This window comes from Ceraceosorus guamensis (assembly GCF_003144195.1).
Source record: "Ceraceosorus guamensis strain MCA 4658 unplaced genomic scaffold IE81scaffold_56, whole genome shotgun sequence".
NCBI classification, from domain to species: domain Eukaryota; kingdom Fungi; phylum Basidiomycota; class Exobasidiomycetes; order Ceraceosorales; family Ceraceosoraceae; genus Ceraceosorus; species Ceraceosorus guamensis.
The window spans coordinates 19,877-40,588 of record NW_020290051.1 but is presented as its reverse complement, the minus strand read 5'-3'; the positions used below and the strand labels follow the sequence as shown (position 1 = coordinate 40,588).

Genomic DNA, 20,712 nt, shown 5'->3' with positions numbered 1-20,712 from the left:
GCACAAGGCCGGACGATCGAAACCATGCGGCCTACAGCCAGAGAACTCAACAATAACAATCAAAGTCAATGACATGCTCGGGTTACCGTCGTGGCATCAGCAGTTTGAGCCACGAATGGCATCTCGAAATAGCACATCAAAGATATGCCTGAGGGCTGATGATGCTTCGGCGTCTAAGCTAGCTGCTGGCTGCAACTCGTCCATTTTCAAACTCAAAATACTCAGACTCTGTATTGAAGCTGGGTGACTTGAACATGAAAGCACATCCATTCGCGCCACCATGGAGCATGCGCGGTGGATGCGGATGGCCACGATAAGCAATTTAATGCAACAAAGATCAACACCGCGGTCCTCCGCCAGCGGTGTGAACCACCAGTAGCTAGGTCATGCATGGCCCCTCGCCTTTCGGCAACCAAAGCCACTTGCCTGCTACCGTATACAAGCATACAAGTATCTAGAGCCTCGGGCAAGAAAACCGAAATTGCGTGGCGCGCGGCAAGGGCGGCTGGTGCTTAGTGTCATGCATGCATTCAAGATGACGCTAAGACGAAGAGGCGTCGCCTACTGTACAACGAGCCCGGCCCAGCCGGGTGCAGAGAGCTCACATGGACCGTGCTTATCGTCTGAGCGCTCACGATCACGAAATATCACACAATCTCGAATCTGGTCGCAGAGACATGCACGAGAAGTTGGCACTCGAGAATTGCACGCGCGGCCTCCTAGCCATGCTGATATTGGTCAATCGCGATAGCATATGTGCTCCGAGTGCCCGATGGCCGTGGTCTTCGGGTCTTTCTCTGTGCATGGTCGCAAAGCTTCGTCGGAGAAAAGCAGAAGCAGACTAGATTCAACGTCGGTGGCTCTGCTTATTGCTTGCTGCATGTATTGCAACATTGTGAAAAGACAATGCTGCGGGAAGCTCTGGTACAAGTACAGTGATGCGTCAGGATCGATAAGAATGCAAGGTTTTCCGTGTGCTACTCCGCTGCGATCGATGCCATGATACGTCTATGGGCCTTTCTGGCGTCGACGTCAACGTCATAGGCGTCTTGCTCGCCTCCATCAGACGCGGGCTGCGAAGGGTCGTCTTTGCGTCGTCTTTGCTGCTCTTTTGCTCTCCTGTTGGACAATTTCCATCGTCTGAAAGATTCCACAAGTGGCTGCAGAGCTGCAGCTGCCCTATCGATAAGCAATATCTCGACGGCAAATGCGAGCAGACCCTGAATGAGCACAACTCCCATGACGACGAACAAGAAGCGCAGCGGGACCGAGTGGAAGGCAAAGAGACTGAAAAAGGGACCGTCGGAGTTGATGAAGAGGAAGGCAAAGTTGAAAGCTGTGATGGTGACGATGGCCAGGCTGAGAAACCAATTCTTCCACACGTGCTGTCTGTGCGGCGGACCCCAAGAGTAGATGATTGCAGCGATGATGTAAGTGAACGTGGACGTCTTGAACAGAATCGTGTTATCTTGGTCGGAGAGCTCTAGGTTTTCAGGGTCCAATATTGGCGCCTCGTAAAAGTCATGCTGACGATGTAGAAGCAAGTAGACGGTGGCTTGGGCCAAGATAAGCAGCACCATCTGAGACAAGAGCGACAACACCACTCGACGCGACATTAGACGAGAGGGAGGACGCTTGCGGGAAAGTTGTGGTGCCGGACGATTGTTGGCCATGCCGATAGCTATCGGAAGGACGATGAGCACGTCGATGTACCTGTGCGAGGGGACCAGACGAGACGAAGTGGCAAATGAGCCATGGCATTGAGCGCGCGCAAAGCGTGGTACTCACAGATACTCTGCATTGTCAAAGCTGGTCGCGACCGTATAGAGAAGTGTGACGCTCCAGAACTCAGCGAGCGAGTAAATGAGCATCCAAGAGAAGAGATTGAGAGAGGTGCACAAGCTGTTTCTGCCTTCTCGGATGAGGTGATCTATGCATCCGATGTCCGCATCTTTGGAAGTGAAAGGAGCAGCAACGCTCGCTTCCGCTTCAGACAAGCTCAGACCCACGTCAGCAGCTTTGAGAGCTCCAACGTCGTTTGCACCATCTCCAACGAAGCTGACGGTGTATTGTAGACCCTGTAGACGCTCCACCAGCTCTTGCTTTTGCTCCGGACTGAAGCGAGCGAATATTTGAGCTCGTACCAGGACGCGCTCCAGAGTCTCTCGAGCTGCGTGCTGGAGGAGGGTTGTGAAGGTGTCTCCTGTGAGGGCGAGGCCCACATCCAGCAGACGAAGCTGGTTGTCCAAGGGTCGTAGGCTATAGCTGTCGAGCATGCCGTGCTGGCCGTTGACGTCGTACCATTCAACATCAGCTGCGTTGTCGCTGAACTTCTTGACGTCTGTGTCATGCTGCCCTTGCAACTCGCGCCGCTTCGAATCCTTGCCACTTTCCGTGAGACGAGCAGCAAAGACGGGCGCTTCTGGTTTGACCATCTCGGCGTCGCGCGCGACGGCGATCGCAGTCAGAAGTCCATCGCCCGTGCACATCTTCGTGGGCAGACCGGCGGCATGTAATCTAGCGAGGGCGGATTTGGTGCCCTCTTTCAGGGGGTTCTCAAAGACGAGGAGACCGAGAAAAGTGAGCTGAGATTCGGCTTGTGATCTGAAGCAGATCAAGATTCGAGAGAGGTCGTCAGTGTGGTGAATATGCTACGGCAAAGTCTGACGAGGGGGGACTAACCGAACCAGCGACTGAGCGTGGTGCCAGCTCAGCTGGGTCACGCTCTTGCCAGCGAGTGCGAGCACTCTGAAGCCCTTGTGAGTGTACTCATCCAAGACGGCTTCGTAGTCGCGTGGTAGAGATTCTGCCCTGCAGAGAGGTCTGATAGCTTCTGGAGCTCCCTTGGTAAAGATCCTAGCGCCTACCTCCGACTGGCTTTTGACGATCACAGACATCCGGCGCAAACCAGACTCGAACGCATACTTGCGCACCACGGCACGCAGGCCACCACCGTGCGATTGGACGCAGCGCACAATAGGAACCTTGGCGACGGTACCGTCGCTCGTGAGCGCGTGTGTAGTCTTAGTCTGGCCGACGTCACCAGGTCCGGATTGCAGCTCCACAGGGGCCGCCTCGTCATCCAGCGTGGCACCCGTCCATGCGAACATGGACTGCTCGAGCGGCTCTCCTATCGTCTTGCCGTCGAGCATGTTGAGGTCGTGTGCAGTAGCAAGAGCCTCAGCGAGCGATACCTGCTCCCGCGACTGTTTCGTGTCCTCTTCGAGCTCCGCACGCGTCCTCAAAAGGTCGCTGAGCTCTAATGTCGTGGCTGATGTGGCGCGACAAGCATTTCTGACTCCCAGCACATCCAGGTGAGCCTCTGTCAGTGTACCCGTCTTGTCAAAAACGACGCAAGAGGTCTTTCCAGCTACGTTGATCCGGGCGGGAGAGGTGACGAAGATCCCGGCTCCTCTGAGCCGTGCGATCGCCAGACTGGTGCAGACGCTCATTGCTGCCGGAAGAGCGGGTGGCACACAGATGGTGAAGAGGTCCAGCGCACGCAAAGCGATTTCGACTCTGTCCACCCCAATGGTGATGAAGTAGACAAGGGATCCCTGCGGGAGAGCGTCCCTTCAAATCAAAACTTTGCACTTGAACACTTCGGGACGCTTTGCTGACTCACGATGAAGCCGCAGAAAGCGATCAGCGCCAAGATACCGATAAACTTGAAGGCGTCGGCGTAGAAGTGATGTTTAAGCGGTTTAGGAAATAACATCTGCCTGACGAGGGAGCCTTTGATGGTTTCGAAGCCGGTCTGTATGACCAGAGCTTTGGCAGATCGATCGCTGGAGGGTCCTGGACGCGAACGAACGATCTGCGTGCCGCCGTAGAGCAAATGCTTGTCTAGCTTCGAGAAGGGCTGACCGCTAGACAAGACGGAGAGGAGCAGTGAAGTGGGACAGGCCGACTTTGCTACTGGTACGGCTTCTCCCTGAAGATCACCAAAAAGTGAACGAAGACGATGAGCTGGACTCAAGCTCAATCATTGGCTTTACAGTGACTCACGGTGAGCATCGCTTCGCTCGAGATGGCTTCGGACTCCAGCAGCACACAGTCGCAAGGCAACATGTCCAGCTTGGCCTCAGTAGAAGCCACATCAATCACATCTCCGGGGAGCAGCTCGGTGCTCCTGATGATGTGCCATTGAGCGTGACCTTCGCCCTTGTCGTCGCTGTCAGGGCTTGTTGGCCTAAGAACCCTGACGTCGCATTCGAACCGACTCATTTGTTGGAGTCGCTGCAGGGCTCTTTTGGCCGTGATGACGCTCGCAGCGATACCGGCAATGCTGATGACACCGATTACCAGCGCATACCATTGGTACTCGTCATAGGACCTGAAGCGGCGGTAGAGCGTGAGCCTTGGGACTGAATGAGACGATAGGGGGAGTCAGACGTACCAAAGGGCTATGGAGCACAGCGAGAAGATGTAGAATGGATGAAGCGCTTCATCCACAGTCAGCCTTCCCCAGCTCTTCGTTTCCACGATGATTTCGTTTAGTCCAAACATTGTCCTCCTCCAGGAACCCGGCTGTCCGTCGCTGCTGGCGAGGCCGGCAAAAAAGGCTTGTCTGCTTGTCCAATTCGAGTCTCTCCAATCGCCTAGCGGCACAAAACCAACTGGTGTGAGAAGAAGGGTCACGGATCGATAAGATAGGAGAGAAAGAGACGAGAGTGTCGACCTTGGCTCTGAAGTTGAGCCGGTGTCTGCCCGAGGCCGAGCAAGTCCGGAAATGTGAGCGATCACGTCTGAAGGCGGCAAGCGCAGAGATTCGGTGAACACATGCTTGCGCAGGACTGGCTCCGAGAGCGACCTTTGCTTGAGGCGGACCAGGGCCAAAGGCTCGTGTGCAGTCTGCGAATAGGGCAATGCACGCATGAGTAGTGGAACACCGATGCACAGACAAAGTTTCCACTCAATTTCCGAGCATACACTCACCTTGACGGCCACCCATACTTGGCCATTCTGCCGAGCTCGCGCCTGCTGCTCCTCGCCGACCAGTAGAGTAGGCGAGCAATTGATTTTGAGCCAAAGCCGAGGAGCGTAAAAGGCGACGATCCAAGCGATACCTGCAGTGAGGAGCACCATGGCGTACCACATCAACCTCCTCCAAAGAGGCCGACAGTGGAATGTGAGGTAGAGCTGCAGATCGTCCGAGGGGAGGTAGATGGCTTGCTTGGACCCTGCCTCGGCCTGAGGAGCAGCAGCAGTAGCGTCGCAAGGTATGAGCGAGGGAATGAGCAGACGCTCTTCCCTGCTTGTTCCCTCTATGCCCTTCATGTCCCTCTCGCCTACTCGTCCGCCTTGCTTGTCATCCGTCCCACCAGGCATCACATCCGCCCCGGCGATTGTATGCGCCACACCTCCTAGCTCTCCGAGCGAAGCCTGCGACTCTTTTTCCGTATTCTTGGCAGCTTCGAGCGCGGTGAGTACGACTTGCGCAGAGAGGGCGATGTCATCCGCATCAGCTGGTGCTGGAGCTCGATGGTGTTGCTCTTGCGGCTGAACGGGTGACGAGCGGGGTTCATCAGAAGCTTCGACCGGGGAGAGAGAGTCTATAGCATCTGGCTGACCCGGCTCCAAGAAGCGAAACACCGCAGCAGAGGGAGAGCTTCCAGCGGAAACAGGCTCTGTCATCTTGACTTCATCGGATGGGTTGGATGTCACCATCTCTCCGTGTCGAGTGAGACCGTTGCAAATCGCGACTGATCAATCCATGTACGCGCGAAGGATGGCGCAGAGCGGTGCTGATGATGAGGTTCATCGCAAGAGAGGGCTGTCTGGGAAAGATCTCCCCTCGCGCTCAAGACTTTTCTTCCAGCGCTGCAAACAGGCCTCGTGTGCCTATCCTGTTGGCTGCCAGGCACAGCATTCAGGGCCCCTCGGCCAGACGGGGCAGGCACCAAGCGTGCACCTATACCGCAACTTGAAAAAAGCTTATCGCATCTAACACGGGCAAACCGAGCTTCCTTGAACCGTTGGATCAGCGGCAAGGCGCGCGTTCAGTCATCAGGCAGTTCATGCACGCACTGTCCTTAACCAGATCAGTCAGAAGTGAATATAGTCGCTGCATGCTGGGAAGTTTGGTCGGCCCTCATCACGCCGTCGGCGCGCGGGGTGCTCATGCACTGCTCGTGTGCCAGGAGCGCAGGCGGTTGTGCAGTGGCCGAGAAGCAGCCACGTGGCCCCGATCCTCCTTCATCAAGTCACGATCAGTTCGCGCGACTATACGTTCTGCCTGGTGCAGCCGCGCGCATGCTGCATGCATGCAGCAGCCGCAACACGTCGCGTCGCTGACTGCGCGTGCGACCGCGCGTAAGCTTCGTTAATTGCTGAACGTTGAACGCGGGGGGTCTGCGCGCCGCTGCGCGCGGGCCAGAGGAAGTCCACATCAGATGAACACCTGACAACACGACACGACGCGGGTCGCATCTGCTTCAACTCGTGTTCAATACGACCGCGACTAAGCTAAGTCGACACTCCGCTCCCCTTGCGATTCTCGAGCACGCTCCGAGCTCAGCTCAGCTCCACACATTCTCTCGCGTACGCTCGAAGCGCAGGCTCATAAAGGCGTGTCACTTACCACCAGCAGAACTCCGGCAGCCCGCATTTCCAACACCAAAGGAGTTCAACGTCGCCTTCATGGCGCTCACGACTCGACCGCAGCGTTCGGCTGCGGCTGCAAACCCACATAGTGAGTCTACAAATCGAATCGAAGGCCTTGAAGGACAAGTGCTTAATAATTGCGCTCCTCTTCCTTCGTTGACACGCAGCTGGAAAGAAGAAAGCAAACGGAGCGGGCAAAAGTGCTGCAGCTTCGGGTTCAGCACTCAGTGGTGAGAGTGATCTTTCAGATGTGCCGAGCGAAGAGGACGATGCGAGCGAGGGTCTGTCAGAAGTGGATGCAAATCTCGAGACGGACGAGGAAATTTCCGAGGAGGAGAGAGATCTGGACGACACTGGCGATTTCAATAGCCCCGGGAAGAAACGCAAATCGACAGGCGCAAAGTCTCGCGAACAACCCAAAGCGAAGAGAATTGCGAAGGCCAAGACAAAGACTGGCGCGTTTGGAGCCGGTCGAAAGGGGGCGACGGCGGGGCACGCCAAAGGCAGAGCAGCTGCAGCAGGTCCCAAGGCTACTAGAAGAGTTGCTTCCACCGGGGTGCGCAAGACGGTAGGCAACAAGGAAGAGTTGAACATCAAAGAGGACAACGCATTGTTCAGTGAGTCGAGTCGCGTTCAAGCCCGCAGCGACGCATACGTGCACCCAGACGCTCAAATCGACACCGCCACACCCAGATTCTGTCAAGGATCCCGATACCGCCCTGCAGAGTACGGCTGAAGACTGGGTCGTGACGTACCAAGTCAATGCTGGAACAGCGCTATCACAACTTGTCACGTTCTTCTTCAGAGTGAGCGCATCGAGCATCCTCATCAGACGAGTCTTTGCTGACGCTGGTACCTGACATTTCCTCTCAGTGCTGCGGCTGCAACAACGAAGCCGATGAGCATGTCGCACAAGACATTGATGCCATCGTTGACAACCTGGACGAGATCCAAGAAGCTTTTAAGAAAGAGCTGCTCCCGTCATATCCCCTCGTTTCCAAAGCAGCTTCTTACAAAAAATTCAGGAAATCTCTTGCGGAATTCTTGGATCGGCTATTCCAGACTGCCGCCGAGGCCGAAGTCCTCTACGACGAGGTCCTGGTCGAGACTTTCATAGCCTGGGTCTCTGCTATGAGCTCTTCCTCCGTGCGCGCATTCAGGCATACCGCCACGGACTTGGCCTTGTGGGCAATAGGTTCCTTGGCCAAGGTCAGTTTAGAACTGGCAAAAGAGCGTGCTAGCGCCATCAAAGCGCGGGATGCGGAACGAAGGAAGGCCAGAGGTGACAAATCTCGATTGACAGAGTTCGAAGCGAATGTCAAAGGCATCTCTGGCCGCAAAAAGAGAGTCGACGATGCGCTAGAAGAGCTCATGACCAGTGTGTACGTCCACCGATATCGCGACTCGGATCCCAATATTCGAACCGACTGCGTCAGCGAACTTAGCGCCTGGATGAAGGTGCAGCCTGAGCAATTTATGCAGAGCTCTTACTTTAGGTACCTCGGCTGGGTCTTGCCAGACACGGTGAGTGACCAGAGGCTAGCGGACATTCGCCTAATTTTCTTTTCATTCACACAAGGATTCTCTCCGCAGCATCCCGACGTGAGAATCGCGGCGATCAAGGGCATCAGTGGCCTTTACGGTCGGGGCAACATCCCCGAAAGCGTGCGTCACTTTACGGATCTCTTCAAGGGCAGGCTCGTAGAGATGGCCACGGGTGACGTGGACTTGAACGTTCGCGTTGCGACCATCGGCGTACTGGTGACAATCGACAAGCGCGGTCTGTTGGAAGACGAGCAGCGAGACTCGTTGGCTTCTCACATCTTCGACGTAGAGCCCAAGATCCGGATCGCGGTCGCTGGCTTTGTAGCTGGCATGCTCGATGCTCTCGTGGAAGGAAGAGAATCACAGCTTGGACCCGAACCTAGCTCTGAACATGGTCAGGCGTTCGAGGTTTACGAAGGTGAACTCTCAAAGCTGCGCTTCAAGTGCTTTGCCGAGCTGCTGGTGCGCTTCGCTGGACGACTAGATGCTGCTGTTGCAACGCAGTCGGAGTCGCAGTCGTCGGCGCAGAGCGGGGAACAGGCAGAAGAACTCTCTTGGTCGCTCGGAGGATTGGCGGAAGGCCGCGTCGGTCTCGCTGTCAACGCGTTGTGGTCTTCCGTTCAGGCGGTCCAGCAGTGGGCTCCGCTCGTGGAGCTGCTGCTCCTTGACCACTCGGCCACGTCTGGCGATTCTAGGACTGCGCGGCCGGCTGCCAAAAAGGGTCGCGGAAGAGCAGCTGCTACAGCTGAAAGCGACACTGCTTCACGACAAAGCCTGTACATCCTCGCGAGCGAGGAAGAAGCAGTGCTTCTCGAAGCACTCGTAGCCATTCTCAGCAAGACAAAGGAGCAAGCTTCAGCTGCGAAAGAGTCCGGCCACGCGAAGAGCAAAGCTGCACAAAGCGCAGACGCAGCAGATGATGATGACGAGGATGATCCCATCAAGGCGCTTTCAAAAATGACACGCGACCTCATCCCTGCTCTTCCCAAGCTGTTCTCAAAGTACAGGACCGACGCTCCGCGCATTGCAGATATCTTGCTCTTACCTCAATACATCGATTTGGACCTTTACGTCGACACGCAGCAAATCTCCGCTTACGAAGCGCTCTGGGACGAAGTCAACGATCAATTCTTGCGCCACGTTGAGCCCACCTTGTTGGCCAACGCTGTCGGCTCCATCTCGCACTTCATCGAGACCAAATCGTTGGCGGAGACGAATGCGCTCAAGCTTGCTGGATTGCATGAGACGCTTGCTAGCGCGTCCAGAGATCCCATGGCGGGCCGCGAGGTGGAATTGGCAACCTTTGATGAGACCGAAGTGCACCTGCTTGCTGCGACGATGCGGAGAATGCGGCACTTGGCGCGAGTTACCGATATGAGCGCTGCATTGGAGGACGACGACAAGGGCCAGCTTACTAGAGCTTTGGACGTTGTTCTCGGTCTTGCTGCGAGAGGGCGGTTGGGCTACGCTCAAGAAGCAGCACTCGTCGAGAGCGCTCTTGGTGTGCTCGCGCTGTACATCATGTGGAAGACGCACGCTGTCATTCAAGCCTCCGCGGAAGGCGAGGAGACACAACAAGCTCTGATTGGTCCTCTGGTCGACAAACGAACAACACTTTTGGAGCTCATGAGGGGCTACATCGCTGGAGAGCACCCCAATATTGCGGTGGGCGTGCAGCAAGAAGCGCTGAGGCACCTCTTGGATATTCACATTATGCACGGCAACCTCGCCGCTGCTGATGATGCCGCTGTAGCAGCTGCGCAGGACGCGGCGGGAGGCTTTTCGACGACCGCTGCAAGACCCAAGATGCCTGCTTCTCTCCGTCTGGAATGCTCTTTTGAGCTGCAAGAAAAGTGCGGAGAGTATGTCAGGAGCGAACTCGAGAGGTATGCCGATGAGTTGCGATCTGAAACGACTCGCCATTCGAACGGAAGAGCAGAAGATGAAGGCAAAGACGCCGACTCCGAGAGCGACGCATTGTCCGATATGGAAGACGAGGGCCACGCAGATGTGAGGCGCAACAAGAAGAAGGGCAAAAAGGCAAAGACGACCAATGGCGAGCAGGCAGGGTCGGGCGAAGCCAGCAGCTCCCGACCAACGCAAGAATTCCTGCAGCGTCAACACCAGCTCTGCCAGACGTTGTCACACTTCATTGCAGCGATCAGATTGGGTGTGCTCGCTTCCCGTCATGCTGCGCCTGTCTTGGCTTTCTACGGTCGACTTGGGCACATCTTTGATGCTAGCTTCAAGTATTTGGTCGAAGCTCTCAAGGAAGAAGCTATCTATGTGCACAGCCCAAGCAGTGCCTGTCATGTGGTCTTGTCGTCTTTGAAGCAGGTGAGAGCGAGTGCAAACCTGCGTTGGACAAAGTAGCAAAGCAGCTCATCAAAACGGGTCTGTTCTTGTGCAGTCTTTCGTCTTGTTCGAGCAGGATCCCACCAGTGAAAGCGAGAATGCTTTCGTAAACCTAGCCAGATCCTTGAGCGGTGCTCTGGTTGTACGAGGCGCGCACCTGGCCGTTCTCAAGTCCGTGCCTTCCCATGCGCTAGTCGAGCTCCACACCGAAGGCTGCGAGCACGTGATTAGCAAGGCGCTACGCGCAGAACAAGCAGGCAACCAAGCGCTAAAGGCGCGAGCGATCATCTTCTGGAAGGGTCTGGCTCAGCTGCTACCGTCGGCGACTGGCAGAGATGCGATCCGGATCAAAGCTGCTATGGACAAGCTTTTGGCCGAAGCAGACATCGAAGTGCCACCTTCTGCAAAGGCTTGGGAGCCGCAGAGGTCGTATGAGAAGAGGCTGGTGAACATCGCATCGAGGAGCGCGCAACTTGCCAAGAGGGCGCAAGCTGCCAAGCAAGCTTCTGCTCGCAAGCCTGCTCATGAAAGCGACAACGATGTGCTGCTCGGAGATGCGGATAGGGATGCAGAGGCGGATCAGCAACAAGACGCTGCTGATGCTGATCTCAATGGGCTCGGCCACCAAGCGCAGGGACGACCCAGACCACAAGCGAAGAGGAGGCGCGAAGAGGATCTGATCAATGAGGCGGAAGAAGAGGAGGCGGGCGATCATGAAGCTGATCTCTCCCCGCCACCGCTTGAAGATTCCGAATTGGGTCTGCTTGACATTACGGCAGACGAAGTCAGCAATGCCGAAGCGGCTCGAAAACGCCAGAAGAAGTAGAATGAAAGAGGTGGCGGAAGGCTCGTGGGGAGAATCACTCGCTTTTTGGTCTTTGCCGCTTTCCTCTTGCAGAAGGCAGTGTGATCGCGACCTTCTGAATCGGTGTTCAGCGAGGCTTTTGCAGACGCTTTCGCTCCCCCCCGTCATTCCATCTTGCGCACCCGTCGTCACGCAACACTGTACGCCCACTGCGATCAGCCCAAATTCCAAAAGCAAAAAAAAAAAAGCCGGCCAATCCTTTTTGCCGCTCATGCCTCATGCCTCTGCTTCTTTCTGCCCTCACCTTCTTCACCGCGCTCCGCCCTCCCCTTCCTCATCTCCACTGTACACTGTATCATTTTCGTCCCTGTTTGGCGGGCGCACGCACGCGCGCGCGCGCGCGAGCCAAGGTCCTTTTCCTCCCTTTGTACCGACGTCGGCTTTCGCAAAACCGCACACCTGCTCTTCCACATTTTGATTTGCCGATGCACACGAGCATTGTTCCGAGTTTGAATGGACGGAGGTGCTGAAAGGGGTATTAGCAGTGGTACTAGTAGCAGGGCAATGGATACTTGTACATTCAAGTCCCGACATTGAACAAGAAAGAAACCCTGAGGGGGGCGCAAGTGGCGTGATGCATGTGCGATTGCGACATCCTGTCAACAGAAGGAGGATGAAGGCGAGGAAGAGAGAGAGGGAGGGAGAGAGAGAGCATACGGATACTGATTGATCGTCCAAAAAGCATTCAGAGCTAGCTGCCGGATTCAATCCAGACTGAGATCTCCACGATGTTCTCTGATTTCCTGTTCTCTGCCGACGCCGGTGCCGCCGATGAGGTTGTTGCCAGACGCAGCTCTGTGCAAGTATGAATGGGGCAGAGATGCATGCTGCGAAGTGCCAACGGTATAAACGCCATGTGCAGGAGCGTTTCCATTGGACGCGCTGACTCTTCTAGCAAAAGCTCCCGCTGCTGCCGTCGATGATCTAGGAGCGAGCGCATGATGATGCATCCCATTCAGGTTCGTCCCCGACAGATTTCTCGACAATGTCGTTTTTGGAGGTCTCAATTCTGAAGAGGTTTGATTGTTGGGATTGGTAAGGGGCGAGACGGAGTTGCCGCCTGATCCAAAGGCTGGAGAAGAAGCTCGACTGGGCACGCGAGAAGATGCTCGAGAGCCATATGCGCTCCCACTGCTCATCGTCGTGAACGCCGATTCGCCCATGCCCACGCCAACGCCAGTGCCAGCACCTGCACCCGCTGCACCCGCTGCACCTGCACCAGTGCCGGCCCCACCGGCACCATTGCTGATCCAAGCATTGCCAAAGTACCCCGCCGAAGATCCAAACGGCTGGGGAGAACTGATGGGGGTTACGCCGTGCGCTGTGCTGTTGGCACCTGCGCCGACGGTGCGTGGCGAACGAGCATTGGCTCGACTTGCAGGCCTGGAGATGACGGGTGAAGATGTTCCGTTGAAGGCTCCCGTAATGGGTATGGCGGGCGAATTGGCTCTAGTGGACATTCCGAGGGACATTGTGCTGGTTTGTCTTCTCAAAGCTCTTCTAGCCGCGGCGGCGGTAGCATGATCCGCATCATTTCTTCGCTTGTTCCTGTCCGCCACTCCTCTAGCCGCATTTCGTCCCCAAAAGACGGCGCGAAAAGGGTAGGCGAGCAAGCCGAATAGTCCATACGTGCTAACACCACCCCTTCCCGCTTCGTTGCGGTGCAACCTCCTCCTCTCCGCCTTGCTAGCCAGACTTGCCCCTTTCGGATCATTCTCTTCCGAGCTGCTAGTGCCACCCGCGCCGCCCCAGTCCTGTCCCGTGGCAGCTTCCATATCCCCTTCGTCCATCTCCGCAAGCACATATTCGCCTCTTCCATTCCCTCCTGCTCCGCTTCGCGTCCTGAACATACCAAAGCAAGAACCCAAAGGAGGCGGCAAGGCATCCTTGAAAGCGTTGCGTCGCTTGATAGCTCTGGGACTTCTGCCTTTGAAGAAGCAGCCAAAGAGGCAGAGCATAAAGGTGCCCAAAACAAACAGGAGCACCAAAACGCCGCTGATGCGATGCTTGCCCGCTCTCAGAGGGGAAAGCGGCGGGGCGAGAGGATCGCCAGGCCTATGCCAAGTCGGCCTCCACTTGTCGGCCCAAGAAGACGAGCCGGGATTGGATACGATGGGAGCCTTGGCTGGAAACCCAGTGACGATGGCTGGAGGAATGTCCCTGCTAGCTTCCAAGACTGCTTTGCCAAGCGTCCATGAAACGGCCAAGCCCTTGACATCATTGACGCTTTGGAATAAATTCTTTTCGTCCGCTTTATCCATCGCTTGATCCGAATGAGGCTTGCCGTCCCCATCGCCACCAGCGTCCAGAATGCGGGGTAGACCGATACCATCGTGAAGCACAGTCGTCATCCAGGCCGCTTTGAAGCATTGCATCTGCAACCGACCTAGGTCCACCTGAGGTCCCCACGTCTTGTGCCCCTCGAACGTGCTGCTGAGGTCGCTCCAAGACCTCTGACAAAAGTCCGAAGCGGCCTTTTGAAAGCTGACGAAATCGTATACTCCTCCAAGCCCAAAGACGTCTGGTGCAGCGTGGGTAGACAAGGAGCAAAGGACAAGCAGCAGTGAGCTGCGTGCTCAACACCTCATGACCCATTCAAAAAGGGCACTCACCATTGCTAGAGAACCAGTATTCGGATACGCCGACAAAGTGATTGGTAGCAAAAGAGATTGGGGGCACGTGCACCCCATGAAAGAGGCAAGGCGGTCTTGAACAAGCTGCCGATTTGTCCAGCAGAGGTTCGAGCGATGCCAAGCAAGTTTCGAACGAGCCAGTGCCAAGCAGCGTCTCGTTGGTTTGCGTCTGCAAAGATAGTCCAGAAGGCAAGCATGGATCCGTGAGGATTAGTGACGAGCTGTCGGACACAGCTGCTGCCGCCGCCGCGGCCACCAAGTTTTGCGCTGCATTGGATGTGGAAGACGCGTTGGATTTTGTCGAGGAAGATGGAGGCGAAGCGGAGGCAGCAATAGCAGCGACCTGTTTTTGTCTCTCGTCCGTCTTGTTGGCGGTCGTATTGTGCGCGCCCAGAGCTAGCGCTTCCACATATCTCTCTCGAGCCCTATTGGTTCCGTACCCCAAAAAGGTGGTGACAAAGACATCCGATTGCACATCGGTCCCATCCAGCATCCGCAGCGTGACGCGAGTCAGGTCTTCCTCTGCTGCGGGGTCGGCAGGCTGGAAAGCGATCTGAGTCGATGCTCCTCCCAGATCCAGAAAACCAAACGTGCTTTGCGTGCGCGTCCTATTTGAGGTGACAGCCGCATGATCGATCAGGTCAGGTCTCTTCTTCTTCTTCTCCTCCTCTTCTTTGAAGTGGAAACCGTCCATTAGATAGTTGATGGCGATCCAACCAAGCAAACCTTCTTCCTCTCCACTGATGACCTGAACCTGCTCTTCGCAATTGCCTATCCTGTCCACCTTGAAGCGAGACTGGGTCTGAATTACCCGACACGTCTCTCGTAGCACGCTGGTGCGGTGCGAAGGTGACAAGAGCCGCAGACCGGCCGTTGCTAGCACGTAAATGGGCGTCTCGCTCAATGAAGAGGGTGGCACGATGCGCTCTGCTTGATCCAGAAGTGGTCGGAGGTAGAGTGATAGATCTTGCGGGTGTGTGGCGAAGGACGACAGGCCTGAAGCATTGCGGTGCCATGAGAAAAGGGCAGGAGAAATCGGATTGGAGTGATCAGCGCCACCTGTGTGCGGTATCGCCTGCCTGATGTTGTGCTCCCGCCCCCCTGCACATCAACCATATTTTCTCTTGTTCGCCACCGATGCCCGCCTATCTATCTGCCTTCCCGCCGCTCTCCCGCTCGACACCATCCCACTCACCAGGCTCCACCTTTTTCTGCCATTCCAACCCGCTGCCTTCCCAAGTACCTTTCTGCACATCCGGCAACACCTTGACAGGCAAACCACCGCTCGTCCTCGTAGCCTTGTCCACGATGGCATCTTTCCACGAGTACACTTGCATACGAGATCCTGAGGATCCTGCATCTATCAGCACTGCATATTTTCGGCTTGATGACCATTCTTGCGGTGCTGGTGCTGGGACTGGGACTGGAAGAGGGAGGGGTGAGCGAGAAAGAAGAGGTGATCGAGAGGGACCTGCGTCAGACCGTAGAAAGGTCATGATGTGCCGCACAATCACCGGGCGCTACGGGGGGTCGGTGGGTATGCTACAGTGACGGAAAGCGACCGATTGCTCAAAACTCGGATTTGACAATGTGGTGAGTGCTGAGGGCGTTGGGGAATTTGAATGGATTGAGCTGACCGGGCTTGCGTTGCGTGTGTAGGGTAAGCGCAATCACGAGTGAAGCTTTATGCCGCCGCAGACAGTCGTGAGTCTTGCGCCTCGACTCGTGACTGTTGCAGTCCAGTAGTGAGTGCGACCTGGATCGCGCGTCGACGCTGGCGAATTTGCGTTGGCAAGGGAGGGCGTGGGCGTAGGCGTGGATCGCGTGCTGATTGTTGAGCGCGTGATTAGATGGTGAGTTCTGTGAATCGGGAGTCACGAGTCAAGCAAACAAGATGGTGGACCAACAGCGGATGCCACGCAACGTGCACTCGTGACTCGCACCTGCTCGTAGGACTCGTAATTCCTTTGGCGACTCAAGACTCACGACCAGAATTGATACAAACCACAAATCTTGAATTCTCGATTACCACGCAAGTGTAAGTCATTCAGCATGAGTTCGACGATTCAACAACATCGTGAATCGGTGGCGGTGGCGGTGCGGTGCGGTGCGGTGCGGTGATGCGCGCTGCACGACAAGCTCACGTTCTCATCAAGGGAAGATTCAAATTCAAGGCTATTCAGATTTGAGGATCGTCGGAGGAGGTGCGAGACCTGCGTGGCTGCATGCATGCATACATGCATTCACTCAGCACGTTTCAATAATGTTCTTGATTGCATAGCTGCGTCTCTGAGGGCTGTAGCTTGTTTAAATCATCATCGAATCATTGTGAATGTCGAATGTTGAATGTAACCGCGGTATGCCGTGTGAAGGGTCGAATAACGCGACATGTCTCACTGGACGCACTTGCAGTCGTGAGTCGTGAGTCGTGAGTCGTGAGTCGCGCGTCGCGGTCATTCTCACTCGCATGACTCCATCACGAGTCGTGGGCTTGACATATTGCTCAATCGCGAGCCTCCTTTTGTGAACACTGTCGGTGTAAAGTCATAATTGTATCCATCAGTCAAGGGTCACAACTGTTTCGATTCAGGTGGATAATGCAAGATTCAGATTGTTGCAAGATTCACATAGAGGTATTCAATTTGAACCATGAATCTCAAATTCTTGATTTGAAATTTGGTGCGGCCCACGCCATTCGGCAATGCTTGGTCACGTGACACAGATCAGCGTTGCATCAGGACAGAGGCTGATCCACGCATGCACTCAAAAGTCGGTCCCCAGCTATAGCAGCAGCACATGCAACAGCAACCATGGAAAGGGGCGCCGCCGCCCGCCGCGGCCCTTTCACCACTTCAAAACAAACCTCATCAGCACCAGCATTTGTCTCCGGGCGTGCTGAGCACTTCGACTCACAGTCGAGTCGTGGTTCACACCGCTCACGTACGTCCATGTCCTCATTCAAGATTCTGTACTCGCGACGACGATCCATCGCAGGGCCAATCTCGAACAAAGAAGTGCGCATCCAAACCAGCCTGGCCAGTCACTCGCACCCTTCCATATATAGCTTGCCTTTCACAACACCCTGCTCGGTTTCATGTCGGACGACAATGCGGCCCTCTTGGCGCAAATAGCTGCCCTATCAGGAGCCATAGAGTCTCATAGACATGCACCTAGCCGGTCATCTTTCGCCAGCAGCTCTTCGTATGCAGGCAGAGGCTCAAGCAGAGGCAGAGGAGCGTCCAGAGGCAGGTCTGCAACGGCGCACAAGAATCGCTCGCTCATACTTCACTCCTCGACTCCTGATCACACCTCATCTGTGACTTCGACCAGTAGTCTGGTCACCACGCCTATCGGCTTATCTGCCACCGCACCAGCACCAGCACCAGCATCAGCATCAGCACCCGCATCCACCAGCAGCTTCGCAACCACGCCGGCACCTGTCCCTGTCAGATCGCTCGCATCGACATCGAATAGCACGTGAGTGTATGCTGCCACACATCGCTCAGCTTCTCTGTCACCGTCGTACCGCTGCTCAGTCTACCCCTTCGTGGAATGCCTCGTCGGTACGTGCTCCACTAAGGGCATGGCACGCCCCATCGTACGTCCCGCGCGGTCGAGCAACACCTCGTGGTGTCACCTCGCGAGGCAGGGGCAGAGGCGCCTCTTCATCTGCCGCCGCCACCGCCGTTGCGCCACAACCTCGACAAGCAGACGTGCGAAGAGGAGCAAAGATGGGGGAAGTCATCATTGATGGAGTCACCTTTACCTTTGATTCGACTGGGACAAAGTTGGTCAAGAGTGCCGGTCGATCTGATGTCAGCAATCAAGCGACCCACGCACATCTTTCAGCTTCAACCTCTCAAGCCCAGCCTTCCGCTAGCACAAGCTCCGACGGCAGCATGCTCGAATCGGATCAATCGACTCCCATGCGAGCAAGTGTGGATGGCCAAGGATTTGTCAGGACCAAAGGTGGCAACCTCATCTCTGCCGAGTATGCCGAGCTTAAAAAGCAGAAAAGGGAAGCCAAAGCTGCCAAGAAGCAGGGAAAGGTGCGCAGACGATTGTTGGCGCGCATGGAAAGGCTTGGTCAGGAAGTGGCAAGCAGGGAGCAACATCGGTGAGCATATGCGCGCATGTCGTCTTGCGTGCGTGTGCGACGAAACTTAGATTACGCGGCTGTTTGCGTAGCAAACGTCCTGCTGGCGAAGATCCGCAAGGATCCAAGGCGCTCAAGTCGGAACCAAGAGGTCTTTGCACCTACTACACCAAGACAGGTGCGTCGAGCTGTCGTGTGATGTGCGCCGACCTTTTCGTCTTTTTTTCAAGATGCTTTGTCTCATCCTTGCGTTCGGGACACTCCTCCCGGACCACCGCTCCTTTCCTCCTTTCTGCCCACCCCGTCTCGCGCAGGTCAATGCAAACGAGGTCTGTCTTGCTCTTTCGCGCACGACTCCAACAAACGAGCGTTATGTCCTCGAGCGTTGCGGCCGGGGGGCTGCAAGCTTCCCACGGGTACCTGCTTGTTATCGCACACTCCTTCGGAGCACCGTTCGCCGCACTGCGTCCACTACCTGCGCTCGAGGACGTGCAGGAACGGCGAGTCGTGTCCTTATACGCATACGCAGCAGATCAGCGGACCCGACGCGCCCATCTGTCAAGACTTTTCGAGTCTGGGCTGGTGCGAAAGGGGTATACAGTGCGCAGAGAGGCATACGTGGGAATGCCCCGCTTTCGCCAAGCATGGCAAGTGCGAAACAAAGGGGTGCAGATTGTGGCATGTGATCAGGGCACCGATCGTAGAGGGAGAAGCGCGCGTTGTGAACGCACTCGACGAGTTTGGAGAGAAGCGTGGGTCTCGAGATGATGACGACATTTTCTTCAGGGACGATGCGGCCGCTTTGGATCCTCCGGCCGAAGGCGCGGACAATGCGCGTAAAAGACGAGCGCGAGTGGATGCGCATGAGCTCGAACAGGAGGAGCAGGAAGCGCGCGGATTGAGCTTCAGACCTGCGAAACGAAGAGCAAGGGATTTTACTGCGCAGAAGGACTTTATTGGGTTTGATGAGGATGAAGAGGAGGAGGAGGAGGAGAGCGAGGTGGACAGCGCGAGCGACAGCGAGAGCGAGCAAGAGGAAGATGAGGAGGAGGAGGACGACAGTCGAGATGCGGATGAGCACAAAGATGAAAAGAGGGACGCGCGCGACGATGAGGACGAGGATGATGCAGAGGTAAGCAGACTTTTGGAAAACGAATTCGCTTATTGAGCCGCCTGCTCTCGAGAGGTGTTGTGCTCGCTCGTGTACGACGAGCACGAGAAGGCAAGAGGTGCCGCCATTTCAAAGAGTCCACCTTTTTCCCCCGCGCGCGCGCGCTTCGTACCGACCCATTGGCAAGGGCCAAAAAAAAAAAAATGAAAAAGAAAAGAAAAGAAAGAGAAAAGACAATGCGAGAAAAGAGAACAAAGAGCACGGCAGAGCACGGTGGCGCTAGATCCACAAAAAAAAAAAAAAACAAACAAAAAAGAGAAGCGTCATAATGCCATGCAATCGTTGCAAGTCGGAGCATGACTGATGAACGTGGATGTGAAAGAGTCCTGATTCGGGGAGAGCGCGAAGCGGCTCAGCAGATTAGTGGGGGGGGGGGCATGAGCGCAGATTGAGCGAGAAGATCAGAGGGAATGCGCTTTGTGAATGGTGAGAACAAGTCGAAAATTTTGCCCCTCGGAACTCGAGGCGCTCCCTCTTCACCTTGAAGCATCTTGGCTCTTGTTTTTCCGGCCCCACCCGCGGGGGAAAGAAGATTCGATGCTGAGCGGATGCAAGATTCGTATTGCGGATCGCGAGGTGTAGGTGCTAGAAGCTTTGTAGAAAGCACGTCTGTCTGGGCCGCTCCAATCGTCAGGCAGCAGCGCCTTTACAGTCATGCCAGTCCTCCTGCCCAACAGAAGAGCGCAAGATTTCGGGGTGGGGGGATTGCGGGCATGAACAGGTTGTTGTGTTGTTTTGTGATGCATATATGCTGTTATTGCGACTTGCGATTCTGACGTCGTGGGGGGGTGCGCGCGTAACATGGACCGGATCGAGCTGGTTGATGTGTGTGTCCAGTCGCGAATCCGGCGCGATGCTGGATGACGCGGTACGGTGCCCCGCATTGCCGGCTCTCTTGCCCAATACATCATTCACGTGATTCACGAATGGTGGATCGTGACTCCCCTACGCACGTGCTGTCTGTCGGACACGGTGCAGATAGATTACTCACCACTTGGACTCCTTACCAGGTCACACTTACTCGCGACCGCTCATGATCGAAGTGGCCCAGTGAGCGAGAAGACATCGCAGCGTAGCGCAAGAACCAGGGTCGCTAATCGCAAGGGTCGCTGCATGAGCTACAAAGCGGGGTCCAAAAGAAGTCCTGTCAGAGAGAGGGGCCAGCCTAGCTGAGCATAGATCAGCCATCAATTTTGAATGCAGCAAGCAAACAAGCAATTAAGCAGCTAGCTATATAGCTTAATTAGCGCCTCGATCACTATAGCTTCCACGATTCACGATTCCCATGCCAGGTCTTCCTCGAAAGAACAACGCGCACCCCTCTTAGCCGCCTTCTTTCACGGCCGACACGTGCATGAACAATGTGAGGCGCGTCGCGCGCGAAAATGTGTGACGCGAAGACGCGACACGTCGTGCCCCGCGATGCATGACGATTGCGTGG

General features: G+C 55.7%; 4 protein-coding genes across 4 annotated transcripts; 2 read left to right on the top strand and 2 right to left on the bottom strand.

The window, feature by feature from the left end:
* Window positions 1-872: 872 nt before the first annotated feature.
* IE81DRAFT_325187 (hypothetical protein) lies at window positions 873-5,838 on the bottom strand. Its single transcript, XM_025514435.1, has 7 exons — window positions 4,939-5,838; window positions 4,400-4,854; window positions 4,009-4,336; window positions 3,626-3,934; window positions 2,683-3,557; window positions 1,789-2,604; window positions 873-1,713 (listed from the first exon to the last, which is right to left on the bottom strand). Exons 1-7 carry the CDS (start codon window positions 5,668-5,670, stop codon window positions 978-980), a joined length of 4,251 nt encoding a protein of 1,416 aa, XP_025367960.1. The 5' UTR covers window positions 5,671-5,838; the 3' UTR covers window positions 873-977.
* Window positions 5,839-6,642: 804 nt separating this feature from the next.
* Window positions 6,643-11,332, top strand: IE81DRAFT_348894 (hypothetical protein; the record flags this gene model as incomplete). Its single annotated transcript, XM_025516316.1, has 6 exons — window positions 6,643-6,694; window positions 6,774-7,223; window positions 7,300-7,412; window positions 7,480-8,130; window positions 8,200-10,488; window positions 10,562-11,332. 6 exons carry the CDS (start codon window positions 6,643-6,645, stop codon window positions 11,330-11,332), a joined length of 4,326 nt encoding a protein of 1,441 aa, XP_025367959.1.
* Window positions 11,333-11,637: 305 nt separating this feature from the next.
* Window positions 11,638-15,500, bottom strand: IE81DRAFT_342472 (hypothetical protein; the record flags this gene model as incomplete). The annotated part of the gene is made up of 4 exons (XM_025515697.1): window positions 11,638-13,892; window positions 13,984-15,000; window positions 15,200-15,427; window positions 15,476-15,500. The coding sequence occupies 4 exons, from the start codon at window positions 15,498-15,500 to the stop codon at window positions 12,076-12,078; spliced, it is 3,087 nt and encodes a 1,028-aa protein (XP_025367958.1). The 3' UTR covers window positions 11,638-12,075.
* Window positions 15,501-16,816: 1,316 nt separating this feature from the next.
* IE81DRAFT_325184 (hypothetical protein) lies at window positions 16,817-19,408 on the top strand. Its single transcript, XM_025514434.1, has 4 exons — window positions 16,817-17,481; window positions 17,585-18,121; window positions 18,193-18,278; window positions 18,415-19,408. The coding sequence occupies exons 1-4, from the start codon at window positions 17,099-17,101 to the stop codon at window positions 19,266-19,268; spliced, it is 1,860 nt and encodes a 619-aa protein (XP_025367957.1). The 5' UTR covers window positions 16,817-17,098; the 3' UTR covers window positions 19,269-19,408.
* The last annotated feature ends 1,304 nt before the right edge of the window (window positions 19,409-20,712 follow it).